The 18,382-nt window shown below is 34.3% G+C and overlaps 1 protein-coding gene across 3 annotated transcripts in view; it reads right to left on the minus strand.

Moving 5' to 3' along the window:
- The window catches only part of LOC128025729 (zinc transporter ZIP11), an 87,110-nt gene that overhangs the window by 36,613 nt on the left and 32,115 nt on the right, over positions 1 to 18,382 (minus strand). For 2 of the 3 annotated variants that reach the window (XM_052612264.1, XM_052612265.1), the window contains exon 5: positions 7,656 to 7,800. In XM_052612264.1, the coding sequence (XP_052468224.1) occupies positions 7,656 to 7,800 (145 nt within the window). The remainder of the gene's footprint in view (positions 1 to 7,655; positions 7,801 to 18,382) is intronic. The other variant, XM_052612266.1, reaches the window with a different exon arrangement.

The raw sequence follows: 18,382 nt of genomic DNA on the forward strand, positions 1-18,382 counted from the left end.
TCAACTTTAATTCGCACCGCAGTTTGGCTATTCACCTCTTTGCATTGACTTAACATGTAAATCACTCACGCTTAACGTTTCATTCGCGTGTGCTGTGAACGCACCATTAGCATCTAGGGCTTCGAGATCGAGCAGCGGGCCACGAATGTCTCCTCTGATGTCAGGTGTCCCAACACCTCCCATCTAAGTCTCGTTCAGAGAACATCGAATTGTGCTTACCGCAAAATAATATGTCGATATGTTGATTCCTCGAATAACCCGGCGGACGATATTGGGATACCGTGATTTAAATGCGTATGCTCGCTACTGTTAATCCTTATACATATATATTTTCATATATATTTTACAGACATATATTTTCAACAATCAATCAGATTTTACGTTTATGACTAGAGTTATTTAACAGGAAAACTGTTCCAGGTCCATCAAGCAACACACGTCCTACTTGGCATTCGTGAAGACTGTGTGTTTACAAACAGCGCTGCTCTGCGTCTGCGAAACCCTGCTGTCGGTGCAATGTGAAAGACGTGCATGCGCTGAACGCAGCCAAGTTAGGATGGACTCTATAATGTGGTCTATTCAGGCCTGCTGTGTTTCCTGGCAAACGCTCGGCGGATGAGCTCCACCTCCATCTTCACCTTCAAATACTATCTCACATAACAAGCAGGAGCCTCACAAAAAACAGCAGCAGGAGAATAAACAGCAGATCCCATTATAAACACTGACGCAGAGAGAGGAAGAGGTGCAACGCAGACGAAAGTGTGATAGCAGGATTTGCTCGTCATTCAGGGAGGCCAGCTTAAATAATTAAACTGTGTTTTTATGTTTTTGTGTTTTTCTTTTGCATTTAAAACAGTCATAATTTAGTTTTCCATAACCATCTCACTGAGCATTAGAAGAAAAAGGATTGTTTTTGGCTGCTGTGCCTTTAATATTTCAGCTGCATGTAAACACATTTTTCACATTTGGATTGAAGAACGATGCTTCCGTTATGGACTGTGGGACTGTTGTCAGATTTAATTTAGTTTTTAACAGCTACAAAATTCAATAACAGCCTGCTAGATTCTGAAACACACAGTACCATTGTGTGTGTGTGTGTGTGTGTGTGTGTGTGTAATGACATGGGTATGACACAGGTATTACAAGGAGAGGGTGACTTATGAGGACATAACCCATGTCCCCATTTTTCAAAACACTTATAAATCATACAGAATGAGTTTTTTTGAGAAAGTAAAAATGCACAAAGTTTCCTGTGAGGGTTACATTATTTTAAATGCGATAATTGATAATTTTATATATATATATATATATATATATATATATATATATATATATATATATATATATATATATATATACAGTATAACATTATTATTATTATTATGCATTTCCATCTGCCTTTCCAGATCTTGTAAAAATGTAACTAGACAGCTCATCAGATGGGAGAAATCAGCAAACTTTCAATCTTTTGCATATAACACATGATGGCCAAAGGCAAACATTGCTCATTTCCCCAAGACATTATACTAACTGATCCTACATAAATGCATCACATTCATAAGCACAGATAAAGCACAGTCCTGCTCACAGGGCCCCTGCAGCACTGCACACCCTCACTGTCTCACAACAGACACTGAATCAGCTGCTGGAACAAGAGAAACGTGCAGTGCTGAGAAACACTGGCCAGAACAAGACCTGCTATACTTTCCACAACAGAAGCATGAAAACAAACAGTTTGCATTGGTTTTATCTTTATATGATGTTAGAAAAGGCAAGCAGACATCTTCACTTGTATAGCCCACATTTCTCTCTCGTTTTGATCCGAACTGATGGATGCTGTGTACAGTGATGGCTGGAAAGGAAAAGCACCCACAGGAAATCACTCAATGAGAAACACTTTCCATGAAACCTCTATATGAAAATTCATTCTAAAGGTATTACAACAGAATTTTTTTTTTTTTTTTTTTGCACTTCATCTGATTTTGTGGTATTTAGTCAGTAAAAAAAAATGTAAACATGATTAGAAAAAGTTCAATTTTTTTTTTTTCATTCTAAAATTACATCTACATTTATCCGACTAGTTGTAATAGATCTGGCTTTTGTGTATTGGATTAAAAAATATATATATATATCAAGTTTTAACTTAAATACTTTATTCATTAAAAATTACATCTACTCTTTTTTTCTAATATTTTTATTATATTTTATATAGAAATATATTGTGAGTAGCTAAGAGAGAAATAAAATTTCTGGTAGAATGAAATCCTCTCAAATTTCTAAATATTAAAGAATAAATATTAATATTATTTCTAATATAATTAGAATTAATAATATAGATAATTTGATTATAAATACAGTAGAATGCTAAAATATATTTTTTTGTCTTTATTTGTGTGTGCATAACATATACAATATATGTGCATATAAAACAGATTATGATGCAATAAGTCATTTTGTATACCTTCATAATTCATTGCATATATAACCTTCATGGAAACTGTTAGCGGATTTATTCTTGTTTGAGATCAATCAAGAGAAGCCAGTTTGAGAGAAAGCAGCTGATCACAGTCTTTCAAAAGCAGCACAGGAGTAAGCAGAAGATTAGATAGCTTCCCAGAAAAACACCATTAATATTGACCCCTTTGTGTTATTGTGTGCAAGCACGGAACCTTTGCAAAGCTGAGGGTGAATTTAATTTATTTTTATGGCTTTAATGAAGAAACAGCATGCACACACACACACACACATGCAGCTCTCTTTAAGCATGTGATGTGGTCAGTGCGATGTAATCTGCCTTCAGAGCGTCACTATCGGCCTCATTTCACTCACGTCAGCACACACACACAAACACACACACACGCACACACACACACACACACACACACACACACACACCAGAGATTCTCCCTCACTTACACTGATCTGAGACCAGCAAACCTCTGAGATATGAGCACATGCAATGCAATATAAACCATGATTTCTTTGGTTTTCTAGCAATAAATATAATAATAATAAAAGTAAAGTATACAAAATTAATCAAAGCAAATGCAAACTGTAGGTGCTAGTCATTTTAGGATGAATGTTATAAAACAAAATCAGAAAATGAAATATTAATCCTTTTTTTCTTACAATAATTTGAATGGTTGAGTTGAGCTTAATGAATAAATGAATAACAAAATAAATAAATAATACCATAAATAATGGCAAAAAATAAATAATTTCTTTATTTGTTTACTTATTTGCTAAAGTAACCATAACATAGCACTAAAATAATTTAATAATTTAAATGTAGTTATTATTGTTTTGATGTTCTTAAACAGTTTAAAAACGACTTCTATTTAAAGTAAGTAATTAAATTATTAAATTTTGTATTATTATTATTACTTAACTACTTAAAGTAATCATATTTTATTTATTGAAATAAATTAAATTATTTAAGCACTGTTTGGCTGTCCATAAATTAATAAATGACTAGTGCGTTCCCACAGGACTGCATTACTGTGGGCAATAATTGCTGATAATCATGATATTCACAAAACCCCAGTGAGTCATTTTAATCCTGTGTGAAAATGGTTTAATCAGCAGCTGATTACAATCATGGAATTATTATATAAGAGTGATAATGCCATTAACCATAGCAAAAATGTCATAATTACACTAAACTGACATCCCATTTAGTCAATTAGCTCATTTAATCCTATATTTTTTTTTTCTTTCTTGTATGTGTGTGTGTGTGTGTGTGTGTGTGTGTGCGTGCTATCTCAGTTATCAGAAGCTGACTGAGGATACGGCAGTTTCACAGGCTGAACTTTCATTCGTTTGTCATGTAATATGCTCACAGTCGTTTAGTTTGGTTAATTAGACTGTGTGGATTGTGCCTCAGGAATTACAGCTGCAGACATTTAACAATGGTCCCAAGGCCAGAAGAATCCAGTTATGGGTTTTCTTTCTATAAAGAGAGTTAATAAAATCATGGCTTTCATGATTGTCACTTGAACCACACTTCCCTTTCAGTCAGTCACTCTCAACGTCACATCAGATGACAGACGAATTGGGATATCACTTAGATAGACCAATCTACTTTGAGTGTAAACTAAATGAGCCAATGCACATTGGCATGCGATTATTGTTTCCAGCTGCCTCTAATCACAGCCTGATTATAAATAGGCAGCAGGTGCAGAGCATATTCAGATTTTCTCTTCATAACCAAGCGGTTCTATCATTCTGATCCTGATCTCATGCTTTGAGTCTGCAAGACGAGTAAAGCACGCACTGTGAGGGCTCTTGTTTGGTGGTTTTACCGTGTTGAGTGGGTTGGACACAGCAGGTTGCACCATCCCCTGTGTGTGATGCAGGCAGCCATCTCCCTGGTGCGCTTCAGCACACTAAAAGAGCAGTTTGTCTAAAAGAGCATTCACGGGTGGAACGTGAAAAGATGTCTTTCCATCCATGCGTTTCTGGTTGCGGTTGTTACATGGCACTGGGTGATTGTCACGATCGCTGCCTGAGGAAGGATCTACTGACTCAGAGAAGGGGCACTCTGTGGCACCCGCGTCCAGACCACTGGAAGCTTCATGTCAGGTCACTGGATGGGACATCGATGTTTTAGGTGACCTATCCCAAGAGGTAGTTGACACCATCACTTCAGTGAGATCACTGTCTACGAGACACGCTTACACTTTGAAGTGGAACCTGTTCATCTAATGGTGTTCTTCACACCGAGAAGGCCCCTAAAGATGCTCAATCAGTGTCATGCTGTCCTTTCTGCAACAAGTGTTGGAGCGAAGGCGGTCTCCCTCCACCCTTAACGTTCATGTTGCTACCATCACTGCTAACCACGACCCCATGGAAGGGAAGTGGTTGGGGAAGCATGACCTGATCATCAGGTTTCTTAGAGGGGCCAGGAGGCTAAATCCTCCACGGCCCCTCTCTTTACCATCATGGGAACTGGCTCTAGTGCTCACGGCACTACAGCACGACTTATTTGAGCCTTTGCAGACAGTTGAGCTGAAGCTTCTGTCGATGAGGTTCCTGCTCCTGTTTGCAATGGTCTTCATCAAGAGGTCAGGGGCCCAGAACACATTTTTTGGTGAACGATTTGTGCCTAGAGTCCGGGCCGGCTGATTCCCAGTTAACCCTGAGGCCCGGCTATGTGCCCAAGGTTCCCACTATGAGAATTAAGATGTTACGTAGACAGGACACAAAGCTTCAGGACCTCAGATCAGCTCTTTGTCTGTCATGGAGCCCATCAGAAGGGGAAAGTTGTCTACAAGCAGATGATGGCCCACTGGATAGTGGATGTCATCACCCAGGCTTATCAGGCACAGGGTGTGCTCTGACCATTCAGATTTCAGAGTATTCAGCACTAGGCCCTCACTCAATGAATCTGCAAGAACCAGTAGAGGGCTGGGTTCTTTATTTAGAGACCTAAGTGGATCCCATATGTGTAAAGTCCACGGTATAGCCTCAGAGCCAGTGTTTACCCGGCAGACTTCTGTCAATTCTAAGAGGGTTACAATCACCTCCAATCTGTTCCAAGTGGAGCGGTCTTATCCAGTTTTAATAAGTAGGTAGTGCCATAGTAGCATTAGCTGGTCTTCTTGTTCTGAGCCTTGGCCTGCACCAGAAAATATGGCACAGGTGGCTTTCACAGGATAATGGAAGGGACAGTCGCTGTGGCCTTTTGGTAGGGATCCCAATTTGTTTGTCATCCAACGGGACATCGAGAGTAACCGACTGAATGGGAACGTCTCGTTACGTAAAGTAATTAGTTTACACTTGAAGTAGATCAGTCTATCGAAGCGATATAGAAATTTGTCGATCATCCGATGTGACATCTTCATTTTTTTTTTTTTCATTTTCATTTAATTTCATTTAATGGGTCTCTCCCGCCTCCATAATGCAAAAGGAGAAAATACTTCAAATTAAATAATAATAATAATAAATATGGTTAATCTTTTCTTACATGGCTGCAGTTTCTTGTGAAAATATTTTTTAAAGGTTATATTTTACTTTTATATTTTTCTTTTCTACTTTTAATTTTATAAATATATATATTGTTTAGACTATATTGTTTATCATAAATATATTTGCAATAAAACAACATAAATACAGAATATTTTACTTTTTTACATTTAATAGGGTCAAACTGTTGTAGAACATTTAAAAAGTATAACTTTTAAATTTAGAGAATATTATAAAATAAAAAATAAAAAAATGTACTTCCATTGCAGCTACATTTATTATATTAAGATTGTTAAAACAACACATACATATAAATGTTAAATCAGCCAAACATCCTTGAGTTGTGCATATATCTGATCCGCCCGAGTTCTGTTCATGATGGTAAATTGCAAAAGTTATATTGCAATATCTCCATAAATGTTGCATTAAGCATCGTTTGAGAAAACCATTTGTTCCTTCTGCACTCTATTCATGTCAAAGCAGTTTAAAGAGCCCCACCACCAGCCCTCTGTAGTGCACACTACAGCAAAGAGACTTAAGACCAGCAACACTGTCTCAGAAGAACAGATACGCAATCAATAATTGAGAGAGGACACAAATTAAATTATAATTATAAAGAAGAAAAAAATAAGTGTGTTTGTGTATATGAATCTGAAACACTGCCGCAAAACCTAGTGAACTTGATCTTCAACAGAGCATCATTATAACAGCCAGTGACACACAGTTTATTCACTAACATTATTTACTCTCACGCTGCTCCACACCCAGAAGCATCTCTCATTAAACATTAGTTTGACTTCAGAAGGTTTAAATTACAGCACAAGTGAGATGTTGATTACTTTTAAAGTGTTTACACTACATGATGTTTTTGTATTACCTTTATACACAACAGTGCTGTATTTTGTGTTTTTCATATAACATACAATGTACAGCTTACACTTCTGGCATGAAGAAAAATGAGAGAAATTCATTTCTGGAGTAAATGATCACATTAAAGGGATATTTATTATTTATCAAAGTAAATCTTCCTCACATGCAGCTGATTGCAATGCATTTCATAACTCATTAGTGTTTAGAGCTTTGCTTTAATTCAGCAAGGACGCTTTCAATTAATCATAAGTGACATTAAAGACAATGTTACTTTATAATGTTACAAAGTATCTCTATTTTAAAATAAATGCTGTTCTTTTGAACTTTCTATCCTTCAAAGAGTATTGAAAGATAAAATGTATCAGCTTCTAAAACAAATATTCATCAGCATGTTTTCAACATTAAAAACACTGAGCAGCAAAGCATCATATTTTCATGATTTCTGAAGATCATGTGACACTGAAGACTGGAGGAATGATGCTGAAAATACAGCGAAGCATCACATAAATAAATTGCAGCTTACAATACATTCACATAGAAAACAGCTGTTTAACATTCTAATAATATTTTATATTATTTCTGTATTTTTAATTAAATAAATGCAGCTCTGGTGAGCAGAAGAGACTGAAAGCTTTACACACTGTGTGCCAATAATGCCACAAATAATGTTTTGGGTAGGCAAGTCACTAGGTTTCAAGACAGAACCAATGATGAAGAGGGAGTGTGATTTGTAAAAAGCGTCAGGAGGGTGATTGAGAGCCAGAGAGCCATCAGTGTGTGAGAGTGAGAGTAAAACTGTGGGATGGTGAAGAAGAGCTTGCCTGAGTGAACTCCTGCTCTACCTATCCTGATGGACAGATGCTCCTCCTCCTCCGACAGGCCGGCCAGCGAGCTCTTCTTCTTCTCTTTGGCCTGTTTGGCATCAGACGGCAGCACCAGAGCCATATGAGGATCCGGCCCCACACCCTGAAAAAATAATCATTAAATGATTGATATGAATGATACGGACACATTGCAAATGGTAAGCCATTACTGTGTGAGTTCTGACTCCCAACCAGGGGATACAACTGGAGAGATTTCAATTGTTTCATAAGTAAATAAATGTATCAGTTTACTGAAGTAACCATAATTTATTTACTGAAATACCTTAATAAATTTATTTAAATAAGAAGTGTTTTATTTCAGTATTGTCTTGATGTTCAAACAGTTTCTTCAGTAAATAAATTATTTTTAGTTCATCCATTCATTTGTATTTATTTATTACTTAATCATATTTTATGCAATGAAATAAATTAATCAATTAAGTAATTTATTTTAGAATTGTTTGAATGTTTGCACCCAGTTACTTGATTAATTAATACATTTATTAATTAACCATGATTTTTTTTAAATAAATTAATACATTAATTTTAGTCATTTTTGAATGTTCACACACTGTTATTTTAACTTTTTTATTTATTTATTTATTTAAAGTGAGCATCAATTATTTATTCAAATAAATTAATAAATTAAGTAAGTTATTTTCTTATTGTTTTGCTGTTCAAGCATGGATGCTTAAATAAATGAATAAATAAATAATGTTATATTATCTATACCTATCTATCTATCTACTTAGAGTAACCATTATTGCTTAAAATAAATTAATAAATTAAAAGTAATTTATTTTAGTATTGTTTTGATGTTAATAAACATATGCTTAAGCGAATGAATGAATGAATAAATAGCATGATTTTATGTATTTACTTAACTTTTACCATGACTTTCAAATAATATAATCCTTTTCTTTTGAAATTGTTTTAAATACGTAAATAAATAAACAAAATGTAATTACTTGTAGAGATACGAAATGGTCATGTGATGATTTCAAAGATGATTTCTCAGATGAGAATGCAGCGTTTCCCTGCGCAATCATCATTACTCACACGTATTTGACTGCTGAATCTGACCAATCAGAATCAAGTGTTCCAGAGAGCCATGTATTAACAATAAAACAACTTCAGTGAGATCTCATGCCAATGTGGTTCAGTCTGTGATATCGACCCATATGTTTGTCTTTCTTTCGAAAACACAAGCACGGTGAAATTGCACGCATCCATTTCAGAGCCGGCATTATTAAAGTCCCTCGGGCTGTTGCATTCGCTCTGAATAAGTAAACGCACAGAGAGAGATGTGACATTAAGAAGCCACAGGCTAATAACACAAACAGAAATGCTGCTAGCCGAATACTGGACGACAGGCTAATAAATGTTTCATTCACAACACACCTCTCAATACGGTAATCATGTGAACGATATAATGATAAATCTCACTGTACAGATGATTGAGTGACACGAATGCTTATTTCCACTCGACAAAAAAACTTTTGACGAATTGACGTGACTTTATTGAATGTTCTGCTACAAGTAACATTCACTTCAAAGCAAGCGACTGTAATAACATTGTCATCTTGTGTTCAGACCGAGATAGAGGTAAGAGGCAAACCATGTGGAGTTAAGTGCTTACGAGCATCCAACAACACATCTTTAGCGTCCATTAGAGCCGAGAGAGACCTTACTTGTATTGATTGTTTGCTCTTTATGGCTAAAATTTAACATCACCTAAAAGTGTCAGAAAAACTGAGGCTTTTTCATCTGTTAGCTGCTCACTAAACCGGTTACAACAGCTTGACCAAACTGAGAGACGAGCTTAAAACAACTAAAACCAGCACAAAAAAAATAAATAATAATAATAATGTATTTATATATATATTTTTTTTTCTTTTTTTAAGTAAATTTATGAACGATATTTTTAATTTCTGAAAATTAATTATGGAAAAAAAGTATTATTTTGATTTTCGCACATGGTTAAATAAATTAATAAATGACTGTTTTATTGTTTATTTACTTAAGTAGCTAATTTATTTAATTTAATTAATAAAGTAATTAATTTTAGAATTGTTTTGATGTTCCCACATGGGTAAATTAATAAATAAATAAATAAATGAATTTAAGTAGCTCCAATTTATTTGTTGAAATAAATTGCAGAAAATGTATTTTAGTATTGTTTTGATCTTCATATATGGTTAAATGAATAAATAAATGCATTTTATTTACTTAAGTACCAAAAGTTTGTTTATTGATATAAATTAATAATGTGATTTATTTTAGTATTTTTAAATAAATAAATAAACTACTTTATTAAATAAAATAAATTAAAATAAGTTATTTTTTTATTGTTTGATGTTTTATATAAATAAATAAATGATTGGAATTGATCTTCATAAACGGTAAAAGTACAGAGACGAAACAGTGAGACAGAATGTAATCACAACAACAACGAAAATACTAATTAGATAATACTAAGAAATGGTCATTATTCAGAAATATCTGACCAAGGAATAATTTTTAATATGTTCAAAATAAACAAATATGTATTATTATTAATATTATTATCATTATTATTATTTGTTTCGTACAAAAAATAAATGAAATAAAGTTCATAATATACAAGCATTCCTCTGACTGATGCATAATAATAAATGCAATGCAATCATTCATCATCAATCAAACAAAATCATGTAATCAGTCGCCTCAGAGCAGCAACAAATCTGTGAGCGTTTTGGCTCATATAGGACGAGCATTTGTGCAATAACCCGGAAACAAATCATAGGACTGCATATAAATATTACATGCAGAGACTTTTAAGAAACTTAAGAAATATATCACACAATTTCAGCAGAGAAGAAAGCGTGTGACCTCCAGCAGAATAACATCACTCCTTATTCCAGAAGAAACATGATGCTAAACACTGATGTGTGTGTCTTAGAAAAGTGCTGATGTACAAGCTATTAACCTCTTTCACTTCAGAGATGAGATCCAGCCAATCTCATTCAGCTCCGACCCTCCCAACACACACAACACACAGTCGCACAAATAAATGCAGCCTTGGTGAGCAGAAGAAACATGAAATAATAATGAATTATTCCAAACTTGAGCAGTAGTGCATCCGTATACTAGCATATAAATGGCCAAGTTTGTCTATGCATGTGAGGCAATAGAGTTTGATTAAATACCTGCAATTTATTAATCTCATCTGACGTCCTCAGAAAGTTTATTATAACGATTGCATTGTCAAATGAGATGCACGCCATGTTCTCAAACAAGAAACTTTATCACTGAAATAACATGCATGCACATGCCCTTTCCACTGTTTCCAAAACAGTTTCCACAAGTTTTTTTTAAGCATGTCATTTTCCACTTTATGCACAAGATATAAATGAAGGGTATAGGTATGCTAATCAGACTAACTATCTGGGTAACATCTACAAATTTGTGCATGTGAAAACCACACAAAAAAATGGCCATAGAGCCGAATGTCCAGTACTTCACAGAAACACGCATGAGGAACAGAATGACTGCTCAGTTTCATCACAGGCAGTGCATCTGTGCATGTGTCAGTGTGCAAGAACTGCATCATGTTTGTCATCCTCTGGCCTTTGTTTGTGGGTAAGTTACGAGCGCTGACGTATGCAATCGATCCAAATGAGCAAGCCGTTATCAGGATTTATGGAGGATGCACACACGGGTGATAAATAATCACTGACCGCTCTTATCAGGGCTCTATACACCAGATGACACAGCTCTCCCAATGGGACGATTAACAGCCTTGCTGCTGCTGCTGCTGATCTCTCTGGAGTCATTCTTTAATGCATCATATCATGAAAAATACATTGATCTTTTGAAATAAATGAGTTTCATATACTATGGTAAGCATACAAAGTATTAGATAATGTGATGAACAACTTGAGGACTGACTTCATAAATCCACTATAATCATCTGGGGAATAGAGGGTTAAAAAGCTGCTGCATGCTGTAAGTTACATTGTTACATCAGTAGGTGGCAACAAATGGCTGTCAATAAGTGAGTCATTGAATCACTCATTCAACCGATTTGGTGAAAAACGCATTCGTTCAGAAACAAAACAAGTGACTCCTTGTGAGTTAGTCATTGAATCATTCCTTCAAACACTCTATTCAACATCACTGATTCGTTCAGGAATAAAGCAAGTAATGCTTCATGACCGAGTCACTGATTCATTCACTCAAACGGTTGTTAAAATACACTGATTCATTCAGGAATAAATAAACAAGTTACAGTCTTTATGAGTGAGTCACTGATTCATTAACTCAAACAGTTGTTAAAATGCACTGATTCATTCAGGAATAAATAAACAAGTTACAGTCTTTATGAGTGAGTCACTGATTCATTAACTCAAACAGTTGTTAAAATGCACTGATTCATTCAGTAATAAATAAACAAGTTACAGTCTTAATGAGTGAGTCAATGATTCATTCACTCAATAAGTTGTTAAAATATACTGATTCATTCAGTAATAAATAAACAAGTTAGAGTCTTTATGAGTGAGTCAATGATTCATTCACTCAATAAGTTGTTAAAATATACTGATTCATTCAGTAATAAATAAACAAGTTAGAGTCTTTATGAGTGAGTCAATGATTCATTCACTCAAACAGTTGTTAAAATATACTGATTCATTCATGAATAAATAAACAAGTTACAGTCTTTATGAGTGAGTCACTGATTCATTCACTCAAACAGTTGTTAAAATATACTGATTCATTCAGTAATAAATAAACAAGTTAGAGTCTTTATGAGTGAGTCAATGATTCATTCACTCAAACAGTTGTTAAAATATACTGATTCATTCATGAATAAATAAACAAGTTACAGTCTTTATGAGTGAGTCACTGATTCATTCACTCAAACAGTTGTTAAAATATACTGATTCATTCATGAATAAATAAACAAGTTACAGTCTTTATGAGTGAGTCACTGATTCATTCACTCGAACAGTTGTTAAAATATACTGATTCATTCAGGAATAAATAAACAAGTAACAGTCTTTATGAGTGAGTCACTGATTCATTAACTCTAACCATTATTCAGGAAAGAAACAAATAACTGTCTTCATGAACAAGCCACAAAATCATTTACTCAAATAGTAATGCAAAAAAACAATATGTGACTCATTATAAATGAATCTTTCCCTTAAATTATTTGTCAAAAAACACTGAATATTCAAGAGCTAAACAAGTAACTGCATGAGTGAGTCACTGAATCATTTATTCAAATGATTCATTCAAAAACACATATTCGTTCAGAAAAGCAGGCAAGAGTCAGTGAATCATTCCCTTGAACGACTGATTCAAAAACTGATTCATTCTCAGAATAAAACGAATCACCGTCTTAGAGCAAGTCATTGAATTATACCATCCAAATGATTCATACAACAATGATTCATTCAGGAAAGAAAGAAGTAACTGTCTTTTTGAACGATTCAGTGAATCTGTCAACTTTGTGTTCAAAACACTATTTTAAAAAAATATGAACTCTTGTATAAAACCATTTTCACTCAATTGAAATAACTTTTCTTATTACAGTTATAACTGGGTGACTTTATTTTTGATGCAAGCTAATGAATAACTATTCCATCTAAGTAAATGATTGAAAGAGCACAGCAGCAAAGTGCATGTGTGTGTGTGCATGTGTGTGTGTGTGTGTGTGTGTGTGTAAGAACTGGGATTTCACAAGCTCCTGCAGATCTGCTGAAGAAAAGAGTCAGAAGTTACCATTGAGGGCACAGAACTAGTGCTGTTTTATGGCTTTTAAGGAACAGTGCTCATCTATTTACAGAAACACTTCATGCACATCCATATCCACTCAAATATGTGCCTTCAGATCGGCCTGTAATTGAAATAACGGCTCATCACGGAGTCCTGCTCCAATCAGCTCAAAGCCTCGTTCATTATCTGTGTGTTATAATGAGATCTGCTTGATTAGAGAGTCTCCACAGCTGGGCTCCTGAACACTGACAGATGTGCACGGGATAATGTGTGCCTTATGAGAGCTTCACAGAGACCGATCCAACAAATAAAGACAGATTTCACGTTGTTATAGATCATTATTGGAGCTCAGAACATCTATTAGACAACATTATCATTCACAGGTGAAAAGTAAAGGTGCTACATTACGCCTGAGTGGAAATACTTCTGTTTTCTGTTCCTCATTATATTACTTTCTCATTCTAATTTCATGCATTTAAAAAAAAAATTATAATAATTACTTTATTTGCATTACAATCTACCATCTACTGATCAAGCATGATTTGACAATGATCTGAGAATCCAAATTGAATTTTGGCTTTATACTAAAGCGAACGGCACAATTTATTTCATTATTTCACTATTGCATTATTTCAATATCTTGCATTTATTATGTTAACTAACTTTTTTTTCCCTCCAGTTTTTAATTAGATCTTCAATCTCAGTTATATCAATTCCACCTTTGGATGCATTTGCACTGAATTTCCCCCAAATATCTTGAAATAATGTAGTAATAATTAGATTTTGAAGCTTAAACTTTTGAATCCCAGTTATTTCACTTTGGATGTGTTTGCACTGATGGGTCAATCTCCCCAAAATAGCTCAAATTTCACCCTTTTTTTCAACCTTTTTTTTTTTCAAGTTACAATTTAATTTGAAATCCTAGTTTTTCATTTGACCTTTGGATGCCGTTGCATATAGAAATCTCCCCAAAATAGCTCGCATTTCATACCAAAAACAAAAATAAGGACCTTCTCAGAGATTCAATCAAATAAATTGATAAGCAAAGAGTTGCAAAAGAAAGCTCATTTGAAGTCTCTATCCATCACGGAGTCCAAAGGTAGACAGAAGGCATTAGGAATCATCCAAAAACAGGAAATATGTTGACCTGTTCAGAGTACATTACACAGTGTGCCAGATCTTCAAGATATTAACCTCCAACCCATCTTCTCTTTCAACACCAACCAATCTCAATCTCGCCATATCGAATTTCCAATCTCAAACATGTTATGCATCTGTTCCCTTTTCCAAGACTCCTCTCCACCTTACAAATCTATTTCAGCGTCTATTTTTTTGAGTTCAACCTCAAAACAGACCCCACTCCAGATACTAATTTCTCAGATCTGGAAGGACTTCTAATGGATTTTGTTGAACATGGAGACATACGACCCAAATATCAGATTCAGTTCTGGGCTTTAGCTCTAAGCCTCCAGACCTAATAAAACCATTGATACACAAACCAGTCTTAACAATCTGCACAAGTCTTTCATTATTCAGATTATTCAGACTCAGGCTGTTGATACTGAAGCCAGTGTTGTGTGCAAAAAGCCGCCTGTGATTGGAAATATGCCATCGGTAACCAAAAACATTTCAGTTTCATCAGTCAGGAGAATTCATTATTCACTGTCCAAAGAGGTGCATGTCCTGTTAAACTGCAATATATTTAGAGCACATGTACAAAATGATGCATATTATTTAAGAAAACAAATGATAGCTCATAGCATTAAATTGTAAAACATGGGGAACTGGGTTCATTTTTGCATAAATAAAAATACATGCAAAATGTAAAATACATGGGTTATAATATATACCGAAATTTATTTTATTTAAAAAAAAACAAAAATTACAATGTCAAGTAATATCACATATTCTATGCAAACGTATTTATATTTTAGCTATTTTATTTAATTTTATTTTTATTACTTTATTTTATATTAAAAATATGGCATCAAATATTAAATATTCCATGCAAATGAATAATTTTTGATATTAAATTAAATGTACAATTATATTATATAAACAGACCTTTGATTAAATGAAGATAATTACATAAATAAATAGTGAATTAAAATTGCAAATGAGATTAATTCTATGAGATTGTTTATCTACTTATTTATTTATTTATTTATTTATTTATTTATTTTAAAAAGATGCAACGAAATACTATGAATGCAAACGAATTCAATCAATTAGCTTACAGGCTATGATGAACAATAAAGGTGTTTAAAATCTAATTCACTGAATTCTTAAATAATAACATCATGAATTTGTAATACTTATTTAATGCACTAATAAACACACAAACATGCAAATGGAAGCTTCTTGAAAATTTCACTCCAATTCCAAATAAAATTTCAAAGCCACATAACCCAGCAGACTGAAATAATAAACTTCTAATATCTAAAACTTGACTAAAAAGTGACTATTTAAACTCAAACTGTTCCGATGAAAGGTCAAGATTAATAAAAGCACAGCCATTCAATACATGTGCTGAGGAACTTTAAAGGTCAAAGGGGTCATCTTTCCTCATCTTACACTGCTATATAAGACAGCATGTTAAATATAGCTGCAATATATACGCAATTCCCATAAACCTAGATGCTTTTTCTGCCTGACCTTTCCACATTAAGATGCTCATAAGTGGAAAAATCAAAACAGAGGCTTGCAAAGCACTTCGAAGAGTCTCAGGAGACATCCATGTCATTGCAAAAGGCTCCTCAACACAAAGTAAAAGCTATCAGCAGAAGAATAAAGACGGTTTTGTGTTATCTGGGCAGCAGGGTAATGAGGAGTTACTGAATGCAGAAAAGAGCAGGTGAGCTCAGATGGACGGCTTGTTTAAATATGTCTAAAAGATTGAAAGAAGCTCAAGAAAGAGTAAACCAAAGCCAATGCTGCAGCAGAGAAGCTCATGTTAATGCTGCTTCATGACGCACTGTTTTTGCTGTTTATATGCGTCTATGATGCCATTTTCATGCTAATATATTCATGCACGCCAGCACTGCTTGGGGAATCATCAGTCTTTACAGAAGCTGGTTGACAGCGCTGGCTAAGAGTCACAGTGATGTTACTGAGCACGGATTTCAATAGGTGCCATTCAAAAGACTAAAATAATTAAAAGAGACAATTACAGGATTCGCACCAGATCAAGCCCCACAACAACACTGGAACAGCTTTCTGACAATTATGCAAATATGCAAATATGTGCACTTTAGAAGTAAACAAACCAGATTTTAGTGTCCAATCAGATTCAGTGATGCTCCGCAGGTTCTTTTGTTCACTTCTATTAATATATGTGATTATATAAAATATCTAAAAATGAATATATAAAATTCATTATATTAAATATACAAATTAATTAAACTATATGATTTATATGACATATTATATTAATTATATGATTATTATGATTAAAATTGAATAATTAAACATGAAAATTACATAAAATGTTTGTGTTCTATTCACATAAAATTAATATAGAGGATTTTATATTGTATATTTTTTGTATTATTTTATTGTATATTTTTAAATAATACAAAATATATAATTTAAATATAAATTTATTAAATTGTAACAAAATAATTTAATAAAAAAAGGTTTCTAATATATATATACACACACACACACACACACACACACACACACACACACTTTAATTTGTAACTTACTGTATATTAAAATCTAAACTAAAATACATTAATAAATACTAATTAATATAACATGATAATAATTTATATAATATATGATATCATATGAATTTAACTGATTTAAAATTATATTCATTATTATTTATATTTATGGCAATATTTATCTTATTTTTTTTTTACATTTTTTATAATATATATATATATATATATATATATATATATATATATTTAAAATATCAAATAAAATATATATGTTTATATATATATAAACCTGTTTGTTTTTTTGTTTTTTTCTTTAAGTATTTCTGTCCTGTAACATGCACCTTGTTCTGCAATTCTAGCAGAGCGACAGATGAAACTAAGAAGAGTGGACAGCAGGTGAGCTTCATCTGAACTTATTGTGTCACACAAACAGGGTGAGATTGGGTCAAGCAGCCCAACAGCTACTGCCTCATATCACTGATGCACGATAAAGTTTCATCAGTTTGACCTCTGACCCCAGGCGACCAGTGGCATGAAATAGAGCTCCAATAAGCCCGTGTGCGCTTGAGGAGAAAACAGCGTGACAACCAACCAGTCAGTTAAACTGCAGACATGCTGTTATTAATCTCAGATGGCACATCTACCGATCGACTGAAAACCACATGCACAAAGAAATCTGATGCACCGTGGGCAGCTCTAAACGTCATGCTACTTTACACTCATGTTCACATTCAACTTCAATTACAAAAGCTGTAATAGATGCAGTTCAATTGGGCATTTTCTGGTCCTCATCCAGAATACGCCACATGGTCTCTTCAACCTGTTGATGTGAAATCAGGCAGTGATGAAGGAGCAGGGCATTTCATTAATCACTACAGGACAGACTCTCTCGAGTCCCCCTTAAATATGAGCATCAGGACAACAAACCATGTCTTGAGTGAAGCTCCTTGTGCTCCTTCAGGTCTGGCACTGGCTCCCTAAAGTTACACAGCTTATTTAACCACCTGCACACGCACATCAACATGTCCAAGGCATCAAAAACAGCCTGAACATGCATGTTACTACAGCAAGACCTCTAACTAATGCAGTTCTTGCTCACAAACGCACACCGGCAAAGCTCGTGGCAAATCTGCTCAGAAAACCAGCAATTTTCCCCCACTTTCCCGCTCTCCTGCAGCTATTTTTATCCCCGTGTGAATGAGGATTCGTGAGGGTGGGCCGTGTGGGTCTCGCCGCTCCTGTGGCGACAGAAAAGAG

This window comes from Carassius gibelio, chromosome A12, assembly GCF_023724105.1.
Source record: "Carassius gibelio isolate Cgi1373 ecotype wild population from Czech Republic chromosome A12, carGib1.2-hapl.c, whole genome shotgun sequence".
Taxonomy (NCBI): domain Eukaryota; kingdom Metazoa; phylum Chordata; class Actinopteri; order Cypriniformes; family Cyprinidae; genus Carassius; species Carassius gibelio.